At 48.1% G+C, this 15017-nt stretch overlaps 1 protein-coding gene across 4 annotated transcripts in view; it reads right to left on the minus strand.

The window, feature by feature from the left end:
• VASH2 (vasohibin 2) overlaps positions 1-15017 on the minus strand; it is a 67385-nt gene that overhangs the window by 13241 nt on the left and 39127 nt on the right. For 3 of the 4 annotated variants that reach the window (XM_038394190.2, XM_038394188.2, XM_043511765.1), the window contains one exon: positions 1903-2284. In XM_038394190.2, coding sequence (XP_038250118.1) covers positions 1903-2284 — 382 coding nt within the window. Of the gene's footprint in view, positions 1-414; positions 675-1902; positions 2285-15017 lie in introns of all 4 variants that reach the window. The other variant, XR_006280246.1, reaches the window with a different exon arrangement.

Consider the following 15017-nt stretch of genomic DNA (forward strand, 5'->3'; position numbering starts at 1 on the left):
CCTCCCCTTCCACTGCCTTCTTGGATTCATAACTGTGCTCTGCACAACTCACTGCATTGACTTGAGGTGAATGATCTGGGTGAGGAAAGTGCTCGTGGACAGAAGCCAGGATGAGAATAATTACTTCAGACCCACATCCCATCTTCCACATGTGTACCTTGACAGTGGCAGGAGAGGGAGCTATAGCAGCAGCGCTAGGAAGTCTCTGTTTAGGCAGATTTACCACCCATTTTCCATTGTGCTAACCAGTGCCTGTGAACAAACTGAAACAGTAGAGGCAGGCTCTGTAACACCAGGTCACATGTAAGAAGCACTCTGTACCCAGACAAATGATTCATTCTTTGGAGGAGGAAGAGGAGGGAGACAAAAAGTCAGGAGTGGTGTGTGAAGTAACTTACAAATGATGCCAAATACCTCTCGGAAAAGGGAAGCAGCCCTGCACTTCATAAGTGCACCTGCTTTACCCTAACTGCCGACAGATGGCTGGAAAGACATCAAATCCAATTTCACCGCAACTGAAACCTGCTCTTCAGCCCAGCTGCCACTGAAGCATATTCAGGAACTCCAACCAGAAAGGGAGTCATATTCTCAACTCTTTGGCAACCGCAGACCTTTGTCTGCAAGTGTCCTCTAAGCTTTTCAATCTGACTCTCCAACGGGGAAGTGCCAGCAGTCTAAGGATTAAACAATAACGAAGAAAAATTAATCTGTTGCTGATTCTAAACCAGAGAACCAATCCTGCTGCTATCAGTGAAAGTCAGGACTCTAGCCGAACTTCCAAAACAGATGCAATGAAGGGGTAAGCCAGTTCCAGTCCTCTGCAGAGGAGAATTTGTTCACATGAGACAGCACATGCTCGTGAGATTCTGGAGACAGCTATAGTATTTTACATACAACTCCTCTGCAGACTTAATTTCAGGTTTCTAATTGGATACAGAAAACAGTGCACCTCTTGGCAGACTTTTCTGTGCCACAGGAGGCCACTGCAAACTAGTACCCTGTTGGCCTAGTTAGGCACATGAGGTGATACTTTAATCCAGCGACACAGAGGAAATAACAGAACTGCTTGCCACAAAGCCCTCACCATGTCCCTTCCACAGTGAAATTCCCCACCCCGCCCCCAACACACAACAGAGCTCACTCCCTCGACAGGTGAGAACAGGCTGGAAGACAGTTATGACTTTGGCAGCACAAAAAGGTTGGGATATAATCCTCATTCCTCTTCTGAGGAGTCCTCAGTGGGGGAAGAGCTGGCATAGCTGGTTCCTACACTTCCCTCCCCACAACTTCTACTGCAGAAGAAGAGGCACAGCCAGAGTATGCTGCCCTTGGTTATACCCAGCTGGCAGATGGTCCCTTGGAGACCATTCTCAGCAGGTGCATGTTACAGCAGCCTCGGGGCTGCTGTAACATACAATAGGGCTGGGCAGTGAATCAGGGAACCATAACTGGTTCCCTGATAGCCTGGGACCACCTCTTTGCTGTCCCAAGCAGGAAGTCGGTGCAGCAGATAATCCAAGCCAACAACTGGAGCATGCACCTGACTCCCCAGAGAGTCACTAGCTCTGCTCAGTGATTTTCTTCCAAGCTCAAGACTCAGCAAGCTATTTGCTAACAGCAGACTGGATATTCACCCTTTATAACTAGGAGAAGTTCTGGGCCACAAATGTCAGCTGAGGAGGGAGAGATCCTACAAATAAAAAGTTACAGAACATGCAACACACAGTTCAGGAGAAACACACAAAAGGGACAGAGTAGATGGATACCAGATCTGATTCTAATCTCACACTGATTTTACTCTGGTGTAACTCCATTAACATCAACAGAATTACTCCCAATTTACTCCAGTGTGAATGAAATCAGACCCAGACTCCCAAGGCATTATAGAAATCATGCACCCACCTTCATTCTCATATCTCTGGCATATTTCTCCAGCTCCTTCCTTATGTCCGTCCGCATCATCTTTGCTACATTGAGGACCAGCTGCTTCCACTCAATGGGCTGAAAGCTGTGTGGCTCGTGCGGGACGTATAATCCAATTTTTACTTTTTTGACTGAATGTAAATACTTTTTATAGGAATCTTCAAATTCAAAGACAAGATCAGTCAGGGTTCGATAGGTCAAAGGTTTGTCCATCAGATCTGATCTTCTGCTCATGCCCAGTGAGCCATATCGGCCATTGCAGTAAATCCCAAGCACCACATGATGAAAATAGTTTCCTGAGAAGTGGGTTTTAAAGCTGATTGGGAATCGTTCCACGGAAGGCTGCCCATTGGTTAAGTATCTGATATGCATTGTGTCAAGGCAGCTCTGAACAAAGGTTGTAAAGCAAATATTGTTACAAGTCTTCTTACACCTTCCACCCTAGGGGCTCAGAACAAAAACATTCACACCCACAATGCCCCTGCAAGGTAGGTGTTATAATACCCATTTTACTTACTGGTGGATGAGGCACAGAAAGTTTATGTCATTTGCCCCAGGTCATGCACCAAGTCAGTAACGGAGCCAGGAAGAGGCCTGACTCCCAGTGCCCTGACCACGCCTGTAAAAAAGGCAAAGCCCGATCAGTATGTAGAAAAACTAGTGAATGCCCCCAGCATTTGTTCCTTCAGCTAATACCAATGCAGAGTTCCTCAGTTCTGCACCCCAAAAAACCTTCTTCTGGTTCCATTTTGGAGCTGGCTGCTGCTCAGAGTTTCCCACATCTCCAGAGCCTTCAGATGCTAGGAAAGATCCCACTCCATTCGTCTCATTTGAAGAGGGGCTTATTCCTCCAGTTTATAAACTCACCTTTGTTCTGTCAACCAGTGCCATGTGAGTGTTTTTGTCCTCAGATATCCCATTAAATGCATGAAACAAGAGCAGCTGGATTAAAGAAAGGATTCACTCCAGACACTGGCACAAAGAGATGACCAGGAGTAGCCACCTTTTAACCTGACAATGTTATGGTGATCAGCCATTCCAAATACACCTTGAGAAGTCTCAAGAAGAGAGCTGCCTTATACCAGCATAATACAGTACTGCCCAGGGAAGCTACATGTAGTTATCATTTCCTCAACCCCTGCCGGTGCCACCTCAGTGTGATCATTTCTGGAGTGGCTCCCTACAGACTCAGGACTGGTGCTGGTTGGTTCCAGTGGGAGCCAAATCCAGCCATCCTTTGCCAGCAAGGAGATTGGACAGATGTAAGGGGCACAGATATGGTCAGCAGCAGCATACCAATCAAATTATCTTTGCTGAAGGGTGAGAGGGAGGGACTAGAAGGGAAGCACTAAAATTAGATCCTTTAGGCCTGGTCCTGCTCTCAGTCACATCAATGAGAGTCAAGAGTCACTCTTTAAGGTCAATGGAATCAGACCAGCGTGAAGCCGATGTGAAATAGAAAAGCAGGCCCTTTGCCCTCAGAATAAAATAGCCTCCCCTCAAGTCAAAGGGCCAGATCTTCACCTGCATCAGTGAGAGCCACTCAATGCAGCCGGACGAAGGGCTTTCCCCCAGCCTCAGGGGCTGCTAAGGGCTAGTTCAACCCCAGAGTAGTCTCTATTTCAAATTCTACTATTCTAAGCTCCCTTCCCCCTCCGCCACTACCATGGCCAGAGCTCACTGAAGCAAAACATGCTCTGTCCACACTCATGGCACCCCCTTGTGCGCCTCCCTACCACAGCCAGCTGGTTATTCCAGAATCCTCAGCTGCTCCAGTAGAATGAAGGGGCAGGAGCAGAGGCCAGAATCTGGATCCTCAGCTGCCTTGTGTTGCTCTGCCAGTGGGTTTCTTTGGTGAGGTAAAGCTGCTAACTCTTCTCTGTAGTGGAGGCAGGAGACATGGCTATGGGAAAGGTATGTTGTTGGGGTATCCTTATACCCGACTGCACCCCAACTGCTGGAACAGGCCTAGAACAGCTAGGAGAAGTTAGAGGAGGCTTCAGACCTTAGAGAAATGCTCTAAGTTGCACTGTGGGGGAGAATTAGAGGAATAGGCCTAGCACAGATCAGCCCAGGATCCAGAGGGACAAAGATGGTTTAAGACTATCCCCATGCACTCTCACCCACACTGCCCCGACTGCAGCTCAAGATCTGGACAAATCTCTCTCAGTATAGAAAATAAGGGATGACTCAACAAGGAAAAGGTTGCATATACAATTCCTGATCCTGGAGTCTTTGGCATCCTCTCCCCGCACCCCCCCTCACAAAAAAATTCTTTAACACAAACACAACAATGGGCATTATATAGTTGAAATGGCATAGGACATTAGTCTGAAAATTCTTCCTGCCTATAGCCTGCTTCCTCCCCCCTTCCTGCATACCAGGAGTGCCTGACAGCTGCTTAGAAACTGGAGAACAAAAAACTTTTTACCAACACAGAAAATAAAAGATCAGGGTCCTGATTCTGATCTCACTTGAACTGACACTATATACCTTTGCCAGTGTAATGCCATTGTTAAATCAATGGAGTTACTCCTGATATAGAGTAGCACGAACTCAAATTCAGCCCCTAGTTCCTAAAGCTGTGCGAAGAAGAATATCCAGTGATCCTCATATATCCTCCAAAATCTTTTCTCCAGGTGGTTTCACCCAGTTGGCATTGGACAAGTCTCACTTTGTGAGACCACCACCATTTTTTCCTATTGTCCTTCCAGCATGAGCATGCCTTGGAATCCCTGAAACTCACTAGAAAAGGATTCCAGGATCATCTAGACCCAGAGGTCTAAAGTCGATACTCCAAAGGTTAAAACACATTGATGTCTTTGTCCAGCAATCAGCCAGATCCTCTGCTGGTGTCAGCATAGTTCTATTGCCTTTAACAGAGTTATGCCAATTTACATCAAGTTATATCACCCCTCTACCCAGTGAGACCAGAACATGAACTCATTACCCTTTGGTAAGAGTGAGAAGAGAGGGGCTCTACACGCGACAAAAGCTCACTTGTTCCGTATCTTCCTAACCATGGTAAAGGCCTGGAGCCATTAAACCCAGAGTCGCTCCACTGAAGTGGAGGATTAAACAGGAATCCAGCACATTCAAGAAGACAACATTTTTGAGCAAGAAAAAAAATTTAACTCCCGAGGAACAAACTGATGAATTTGATACAGAGAAAACACATTAAAAGAAATAGAGACAAACATAGCAAGCCTGGCAGGTCTACATCTTCTGTGCATTAATGGACTCTCCCCACCAACCAATATGCATTTCTTGCAACACAGAATAAAAGAACAAGCCCACAGAGTAGATCGTTTAAGCAGCCCAGAAATCCAAGGGCAACACATGGTGCAACTGGATAAACCATGGCAGTATATGCATCCCTCCATCCATCTGCTACCTCCAGATTACAGTAAACAAACACAGATTCTGATCTTAGCTACACTGGTGTAAATCAGGAGTATCTCCATTGCATTCAGTGGTCTTGATTGTAAGCTCAATTACACCAGTGAAAATCAGGAGTAACCTCACTGAAGTCAATGGAATTAAATGAGTGTAAATCCAGTGAGAGATCAGAATCAGGCCCAATGTAGTTACACCAGTTGGAGAATTACGCCTACAACTGCTTCATTTAAAATGTGACCTCAGTCTTCTTGTAACAATGCAATATTCTGTATATACTAAGATCAGGTTACTATCATTTTTCTTCTGTGGATATACTCTTTTAACGGCCTATTGTATTTCTAATTCTATGTAACCAACTAGACCAATGCCTTTTGTTAGCACCTATTAAACTTTCAAGTGTTGCACTGATCTGCCACAATTGTTCCCTTCATTATAAAAGGGTTTTAACCCTGTTTCACTCTGAGTAGCTCTCTACTAAGTCCCACAAAGCCTCCATGGCCACCTGCCCATATGCACATGCTTCTACCATAAGGTCTCAGAAGTCGCAATTTAATTGCATTAAGCTCTAAGTAGGAGTCAAAGGAGGAGGAAGTGGAGTAAAAGTGGAGGAAGGAAATGGCTTTACTTACCATCAGCTATCACAGAAACAACCGCTGTGAAAATTAACCTTTAGGTGCATGATGCGTCTGCTAAGCGACAAGTCAATCAGAATCTCCACCAGAGATGAAATAAAACACACAGCAACTTGGTTAGAAAGGCAACTTAGAACTTCCCCTCTGGCTGGGTGTCACGATCTCCTTTCTATTCTCCCCCCTCCCCACCAAGTAGAGCTGCGCTGCAGCAAACAGAAAGCCAAGACCTACCAATACTGCTGTCATAGTCACATTTTTGAGAGATGTGGGTCTGACTGCAGGACTGGGAATCTGGAATTCAGTTCTGTGCTACAGCACAGAAGGCACAACATGCCAGAGGTGGAAGCAGCAAAAGTGGCTACCCCCTCCAGATTCCAGGCTACTGCAGGGGCCAGTATAGCTCTGCTTATAAATTTGAGCAGTCTCCCCAGGGCTATCTGTGGGCTGTGCAGCAACCCAGAATCCTCCATAGCACTCAGGTATGCTAATCTCCCAACTTGCCTCATTTTGCCTGACACATCTCCTACTCCACGGGCCATGGGAAGGGGTGGGAGATTCCACAAGGTATTTGTCAGCCTACATAACTCCTATGCCATAGGAATTCTCCCCTGGCCACTTGCAGTTCCTTCATTGTCCCTATACACCACTGAAGCACATATGGAAAATGAAGCATGAGTGGACTCACCATTCCCCACCCTCAATCCCCTGGCAGGAATTCCCAAGTGCTACTCCTGGCTCTGATACAGATTCCGTTTGTGGCTTTACACTAGTCATTTAACCTCAGTTTCCCCAGGGGAACATTCATGGCTTAGTTAAAGGGCCTGGTTGTGATCTCTCAGATACAGTAGGTGGTTGAAGTCAATGGACATGAACCAGACTAAAATTAGTGAGAGGAGAATCAGACCAAAGCTTGAGGGTCTTTGAGGATGGGCCAGATTCTCAGCTGGTATAAATTGGCATAGCTCCATTGAGAAGTATTTTAATAAACTGAAAAATAGAAGTTAATGGCCTGTATAAAATAAACATTTTCTTTCTTTTCAGCTATTCATATTTACGTCTCCTTTGCTTTAATGGTAGCAAACACTAGAGATGAGCCCAAACCCCAAATCCTGTTCTGAAACCCACCTGTTACCCTGATCCTTGGGAAATTCAGATCCAGATCCAAACTTCATAATCTGGGATTCTCTGTGTAACTGACCTGAATTGGAACACAAAATTGGAAGACATCTGAACTCTGGGTCTTGCCTGATTTTCCTCTCACATTGGTGTAAATGAGAAATAACACCAATGAAAAGGCCTATTGTATTTATTATTCTATGTAACCGACTAGACCAGGGGTTGGCAACCTACGGCACGTGTGCCAAAGACGGCGCGCAAGCCGATTTTTAATGGCACGCTGCTGCCTGCCGGGTCCTGGCCGCTGGCCCTGCTCAGCCCGCTGCCAAACCCAAGCTGGGACCCTGGCAGGCAGCAGCGTGCCATTAAAAATCCTGCCGGTCCCAGTCCACTCTTCTCCGCCTCCCCCCGCGGGGTCAGGGTGAAGAAGCTTGGTCCTGCTGGCTGCTGCTGCAGGGCAGGCAAGCTCCCCCCACCCCCGCCTCTTCCCCCAGCATGCTGGGTTCTTGCCCCTCCTCCTCACCCTGCCACCGATCAGCTGATGGCCTTTGCGAGGGAGGGGGAGAGGGAGGGGGCAGGGGAGAAGCAGAGTCGCAGCGTTCGCGGCTCCTGGGAGGAGGTGGAGAAGAAGTGGGGACAGGACCCTGGGGAACGGGGGGATAGAATCAGGGCATATCCCCTCCAGCCCCCTGCCATGAGCCACTCTGGTCAAGGGGCTGGGAGCAACCCCAGGACCCTAGCCCACACCCCCAGCCCTCTGCCTTGACCCCTGCACCCCCCCACACACACCCAGCCTCCTGCCCTGACCCCTGCACCCCCCTCATACACACCCAGCCTCCTGCCCTGACCCCTGCACCCCCCTCACACACACCCAGCCTCCTGCCCTGACCCCTGCACCCCCCTCACACACACCCAGCCTCCTGCCCTGACCCCTGCACCCCGCACACACCCCAGCCTCCTGCCCTGACCCCTGCACCCCGCACACACCCCAGCCTCTTGCCCTGACCCCTGCACCCCGCACACACCCCAGCCTCTTGCCCTGACCCCTGCACCCTCCCACACACACACCCAGCCTCCTGCCCTGACCCCTGCACCCTCCCACAACTCCAGCCCTGACTTCAGTACCCCCCACGACCCTAGCCCTGACTCCAACACCCCCCATACCTGCTCCCAGCCTCTGCCCTGACTTCTGCACCCTCCTCACATACCCCCAGACCCCCCACATCCCATACCCTGACTCTTGCACCCCCTCATATTCCCACCCCAACCCTGAGCACCGAATGGGAGCTCCTACACACACACACCCCACATTCCCACCTGCACCTCTCGCACCAAATGGGAGCTTCTCAGGTAAGCACTCCAGGCCCAAACCTCCTGCACAACCCTGAGTCCCCTCCCTCATTCTAGCTCTTGGCCAGGCCCTACACCCCAACCCGCAGCCTGCTCCTTCACTCCCAGCCCTGTGCTCAGTGCACTCCCACCCTCAGCTCAGTGCAGAGAGCGAGAGAGAGAGAGAAGGAGGAAGACAATGGGCTAGAACCAGGGAGAAGGTAGGTACCCACTCTGTGTGGGCAGGGCCGGGATCCCAGACCAGCAGTGGGCTGAGCGGGGCCAGCAGCCAGGAACCTGGCTGGCAGGAGTCGGCAGACAGAACCCCAAACTAGCAGTGGGCTGAGTGGCAGTGTGCTGAGCCACTCAGCCCACTGCTGGTCTGGGGTCCCGGCCGCCGGCCCAGCTCAGCCCGCTTCCGGTCTGGGGTTCTGGCTGCCAGCCCCTTGCCAGCCGGGATCCCAGCCGCAGGCTCCACTCAGCCTGCTGCCAGTCTAGGTGAACAGAACCCCAGCTGGCAGCGGGCTGAGCGGGCCGGCAGCGTAAGATCAGCATTTTAATTTAATTTTAAATGAAGCTTCTTAAACATTTTGAAAACCTTGTTTACTTTACATACAACAATAGTTTAGTTATATAATATATAGACTTATAGAGAGAGACCTTCTAAAAATGTTAAAATGCATTACTGGCACGCAAAACCTTAAATTAAAGTGAATAAATGAAGACTCAGCACACCACTTCTAAAAAGTTGCTGACCCCTGGACTAGACTAATGCCTTTTATTAGCACCTATTAAACTTTCAAGTGTTGCACTGATCTGCCACAATTGTTCCCTTCATTATAAAAGGGTTTTAACCCTGTTTCACTCTGAGTAGCTCTCTACTAAGTCCACACAAAGCCTCCATGGCCACCTGCCCATATACACACGCCTCTACCATAAAGTCTCAGAAGTTGCAATTTAATTGGTCAATGAAGTTACATTGGCTCACATCAGTGTAAGTGAGATGAGAATCAGGTCTAGTCTTTAAGTTGGATCGATCACATCTTGCATTGACACTTGAGTCCATGTAGGGCGACCAGATAGCAAGTGTGAAAAATCAGGACACCTTTTTCTCGGGTGGGGATGGGAGAGGGGTAAAGTTGTGTATATAAGACAATATTAGGAAGTCTGGTCACCCTAAGTCCATTTGAAAGCTTGTCATTGACGTTGCATTCCAAACCCATTTCATTATCAATGGAATAGTCATGATATTTCACTGACAGCATGATCATGGCTTTTAAATTAGATGGAAGTACTCAGGCTGCTGGATCTCAGCCAGCTGAGAATTAAAAAGCCCGGTGTCACATACTTGTTTTCACACATTTGCAGTAGAAAGAGATTGTAGCCATTAATTTTTACCAACGCACCCATGCACCATGGATGCAACAACAGCTTTAAAAGTCAGAATTGGAACACAATGCCATGTTCACAAGAATCCTAGCAGGAATAAAGTACTTTCCCTCCCTACCGCCACCAACAGCTGCTCTACGATTACCCTGACACATACCAAGAGTAGTTTCAGGTCAGAAGACAAACTTTAAACCACCCTCCTTGACATTCCTTATTTATTCTCCAGCAGTGACTTCCAGGTCGACTGTCCTCTGTTTGTTAATCTGAACACGATTTTTCTAAGTGCCAGCAGCGTGGGCTCAACTCCAGTGTCAAAGTCAAGCTGTCTCTGGGCTGTGTACATCGACAATAAAGTTTCTGGAATGGACACTTGCAGCTGGCAATATCGATGTGACAGCAGCTGGCTTTCCATGGCGAGATGAGCTCAATTTACTGCCCAAAAGCAAATTTACACAGAGCCAACAATACAGAGCATGTAGGACTGGGCTAAGGCCTGAAGGCCTTAACCAGTTTGTACCCAGGCCAAACTCCTGTTGACTTTGATGGGAGCTTGGACTGAATAAAGACTGAGGCACAAACTGCCCCCTCTGCCAGTCTGGGAGAGAAGGGAACAAACACCTGGCAGTCCTGGGGAGGAACAGAGGTGGGCAGACAGGATTGCTGCCTTCAGTGAATCATACCCCTCCTCCACCAGGCATCTGCAGAGGTTGAGATTCACTGCTGTGGGAGAGGACTGCTCTCTGTAGCATTATTTCCCCTCAGCTTGCTGGGCTCACTATCTACTGGCTCTATCGGTATTAACTTAAGCACTTTCCCCTTCTGCAGCGTGAAGCCCTCCCTCCAACCAGGGACAGCTGCAGAGCCAGCAGGGAATTCTCCTCTGGAGCTAACTGCTAGGAGCTGGAGGGGCCCCAAGGAGACCACAGAGATATGCCAAGGGCCACTATATAGTTGCAGGCTTTGAGAGCTAAGTCTCTCACACACACCCTACCAAAGGAATGATCCAGTGCAAGCCCCTGCTGTACTGATTGTGCTATTCATTTTCACAATTAATTCACTAAAATCCTCCATCATTTTACATATCTCCAGCCTGACACACCCCAGCGCCCAGACTCCAGGGTCACTGCTGAATTTAGGACCAGCAGGCCTTGGAGTACACAGGACTCTCACATACCCTCTTTTCTTGCCCGTGCCCCAGGCCAGTGGAGCAGCACATAAGGCCCCTGGAGTGCTCACTGCTGTGGAGGAGGAGATGTCACAAGGCACTGCACTCATCCTTAGTTAGAAAAGCTGAGGGGTAAGAGCAGACAAAATGGGAAGCAGCTTTATTTAGGCTGACAAGAGTGAGGATGCTAACTTGGAATAAGGCGGCAGAGGGGGAAATTAACCTCCCACCCTTGACACGTTTGTCAGAGAAGGTTTAAGGCTTCAGCAAAAATGGATAAGCTACTTGCAAAAGCATCATGAAACTGCTAGCGATATCAGAGAGGCAGAGGGCCTCACAGGGCCAGCTGTACATAATCAGAGAGGCCCCAAGCAACGTAATGTGGATTCAGATCCAAGTTCCCCAGAGTCCAAGGATGTTTAGATCCAGGGATTTGGTCTAGTTCATTATTCACATCTGGACCTGATCTTCTCCAAGTATTTGGATCCAGAGTTTTGGTGCAGTCCTTCTCTAATGAGAACCACTGTGTACGACAGCTCTGGCTCCCAAGGAATACAGCCAGGGCTTGAGATAGTGGAAGGGGAGAAGATGGGTGGGTGTCTCCTCTCAAACCTGCCATGCTAATGTTGCCCTTCCTAGAGTGCCAACCTTCAGTGTCCAACTAGAATTAAAGATTCCCAGGAGATTTTCAGTTACATAGATGGCCCATTGATAGAGATTCCTCTTGTTCCCTTTTCACAGCATTTATTATTAGCTGTCCGAGTGGTTATAGCTATTAAGTAGGACTCTTTCAACAGTCCAGTTTTCCTGCAGTAAGGGAGTATCTTTCTTACAGAACTCAGTGATAATCAATGGGATTCACCCTGCAGGCCAGGAAATCCTTTGCAGGACAGGTGGAAACACAGGGATCCAGGATGGTAGCTGTGGCAGGTGTCTTTGAAACTGGTATCCATTAATCAAATAAATGGCAGGTACAATAGGCCATTAAATTTCCTCAATTCTCACCTTCTTAGCATAGTAATATGCTGGTCTCTTTTCCCCATACAATTGCTTTGCTTCTTCTTTAAATATACTCTCTCAGCCAGATCCTCAACTGGTATAAATTGAGGTAGGTCCTTTGAAGTCAGTGATTATATAAGGTTTCAGAGTAGCAGCCGTGTTAGTCTGTATTCACAAAAAGAAAAGCAGTACTTGTGGCACCTTAGAGACTAACAAATTTATTTGAGCTGTAGCTCACGAAAGCTTATGATTATATAAGCTGATTTATACCAATTGAGGATCTGATCCTCCGTATTGCACTTAAGATTTCCCTCCTAGGTAACCTGCCCTCCCCCCACTTATGATTTCTTATCTTCACCTGTTTTAATAAGACAAATTTGGGGTGGAAAAGGTTCCCATGGCACTTTTTGGTTAGCTTTGACTCCTTCGCCATTATTCCCGTCCTTGAACAGAACTAGTTCTAATGCTGTCTCGCAGTGGATGAGGTGGAAGTTCCATTGTTCGATGGATTTAAACTTGGACTGAACAATGCACAGAGAACGCATTAGGGGGCTCATTCCTGCACAGCTGGGCCTGTGATGATGGGGTGAGGCCATGGAAGCAGATAGTTAGATGGGATCGATTAAGCAGGTAGTTCGGTTAGATCGATGCATAGACAAGGAGACCTATACAAGTCCTCCCCAGCTCTATTTGCTAGGAATCAAATAGCCATGGATGTGGGAGAGCCTCTGCTAAGCACAGAAGAGCTGCTCTCTCTCTGCATATGCAGGCACCGCAGTAACCAGTATCAGTATCTAACTCCTCCCCTGTCCAAGTGTTCTGGGATGCGTCTAGTGCGAAAGGACGTCATGTAAAACCTAATTCGACATGAAGAAGGATTGCACAAGTGGTTAAAAAAAGTCTCAGTAAAAGCTGATGGCACAAGCTGGCAAGCAGCCTGATTAAAGTGACATCTCCCTAATCTGCTCTGCACTAGGAGGTCTCAGCTTAAAGACTCCCACAGAGGCCTGCTGTGTTGGTCTATGCCCTTTTTGGTATCCAAGCAACGGGGAAGCTTGTCAGCACACAGAAGTTATTATAACCAGTATCTTATTTCCACAGACAGAGAAGGGAACTGGAGGGCAATGCAAAATTCAGGGATGCATGGCTCAGACACGTTTGAAAAGATCATCTTGACATTCGGGAGTGGGAGGGAGGAGAGAATGACAAAATGTCTCCTAACTGGAAACCAAGCCACAGATGCTCACTGCTGCCTGCACAGAGAGGACAGTGTTTGGGGGCAATCCATAGGTTGTGACAAAACTGCTAAAATGCACCACGGGCCTGATCTAAAGCCCAATGAAGTCCATGAAAAGACTTCCGTTGATGTCAGTGGACTTTGGATCAGGTCCCCGGTGCTTGTCACGAAAGGACCTTCAGACCATCCTTGCCAAGACCCTTTACAGAAATACATTCCCAGCCATAGGCGCTGACTCTGTGCGTGCTCCAGGACTGAAACACCCATGGAAAAAGAATTGTGGGTGCTCAGTATCCACAGCGGGCCCCTACTTCCCCTTCCCCAGCACCTCCCACTGATCAACTCCTCCCCCTCCACCCTCCAGCGCCTCCTTCCCACTGAGGATCAGCTGTTCAGAGGTGTGCAGGAGGCACTGGGGGAGAGGGGGAAGACCAGGGGGCAGGAAGAAGTGGAGCAAGGGCAGGGCTGGGCGATATGTCAGGGGGGACATCCCCAGATGCCAGGGAGTGAAAGGGGCTGGGGGACCAGGAGCAGAAAGGGCAGGACTAGCCCCTTCCGGCCGCTGGGACGCTATTCTGCAGCGTGACAGGCTGGCAGCTGCCTGAGAGAGCCTGGCTGGGGAGGCAGCTTCCACTCACCACCCAGACTCGGGGGCAAATGAGCTGAGCCCTCCTGGCACGTTTCCGACTCGCTCAGCATGCCTCCTACACAGCCCCCAGCAACTGCATTCACCATCAGGCACTGGGGGCATCACACTTTGCACAAGAAATTTTGACGGTGAGTTCTGAACATGTAGCCATGCCCACGACACCTGGACTGGCTACTAGTTCTACAAGAGGAAGGCGCTCCTACAGGAGGTTCCATCCCCTCCCCGGCAGCAACGCCAGGTGGCTGGAAAATGGGTGGGGTTGTCTAGGGAAACGAACAGGAAAGCAGTTTTTAGTCAAATGTTCCATGAAAAATTGTGCTTTTTTGGTAGGAAAAATCAAAAAATTTCAGCCAAAACTGAAAACTGTTGAAAATTGCCAAAACAATTATCCAAAACCTGCTAAAAGTTTCCAATTGGGGAGCTCTCAGTTTGCTGACCAAAAATTAACAAAGTTTTCTAGGGAAGCAGACAATTCCCACAAAAATGGTCATTTCCTTGAAAACCAAATTTTATGACAAACAAGTTTCAGCAGAAACTTTTCTACCAGGCCTAGCAACAACATATTTAGGTGACATGCCTATAAGCATTCTGTATGTATGCAAGTACATTCCCATATCTTTATGTGTATATAAGTAATAGGATGGCATAGGACATAACACCATGATTATAGGCATCACAGATCATCTCTTTTGTTCCTGGAGTCAGTCTTTGGCCCTCACAGCTTGACACTACAAGTGTGCATAGGATTCCCAGACCCTGCATAGTCACTGTACTAGCTGCTGTCCTTTTGATTTTCATTGGGAGGGTGTGGAAGTTTTAGGTGTGGGGATTGTCTCTCCACTTTTATGGGCCCAAAATAATACAAGATCTGATCTTCCCTCCTACTTCTACCATCCAGAAAGTGAAATACTATCAGATGATCAGAAATTATGTTATTTTCGTCCCACAGATGGCTCCCTGAGGCTTTAACAACATTCCAGGAAAACCCAAATGAGCCACTTCCCCACCCCTATTTAAAACCTGTCGGAAAGGTTGTTCAGGTCCAAGAGGGTAGAAACCATCAGGCGAGCGATATCGAACATCTGCATCCTGATTCTGAACTTTCCTATAGGTATAAATTCAACACCATTCAAGTCAGCAGAGTTAAATGGGTGTAAAGCAGGCACGAATGAGATCAGA

This window comes from Dermochelys coriacea, chromosome 3 (genome assembly GCF_009764565.3).
Source record: "Dermochelys coriacea isolate rDerCor1 chromosome 3, rDerCor1.pri.v4, whole genome shotgun sequence".
Lineage (NCBI taxonomy): Eukaryota > Metazoa > Chordata > Testudines > Dermochelyidae > Dermochelys > Dermochelys coriacea.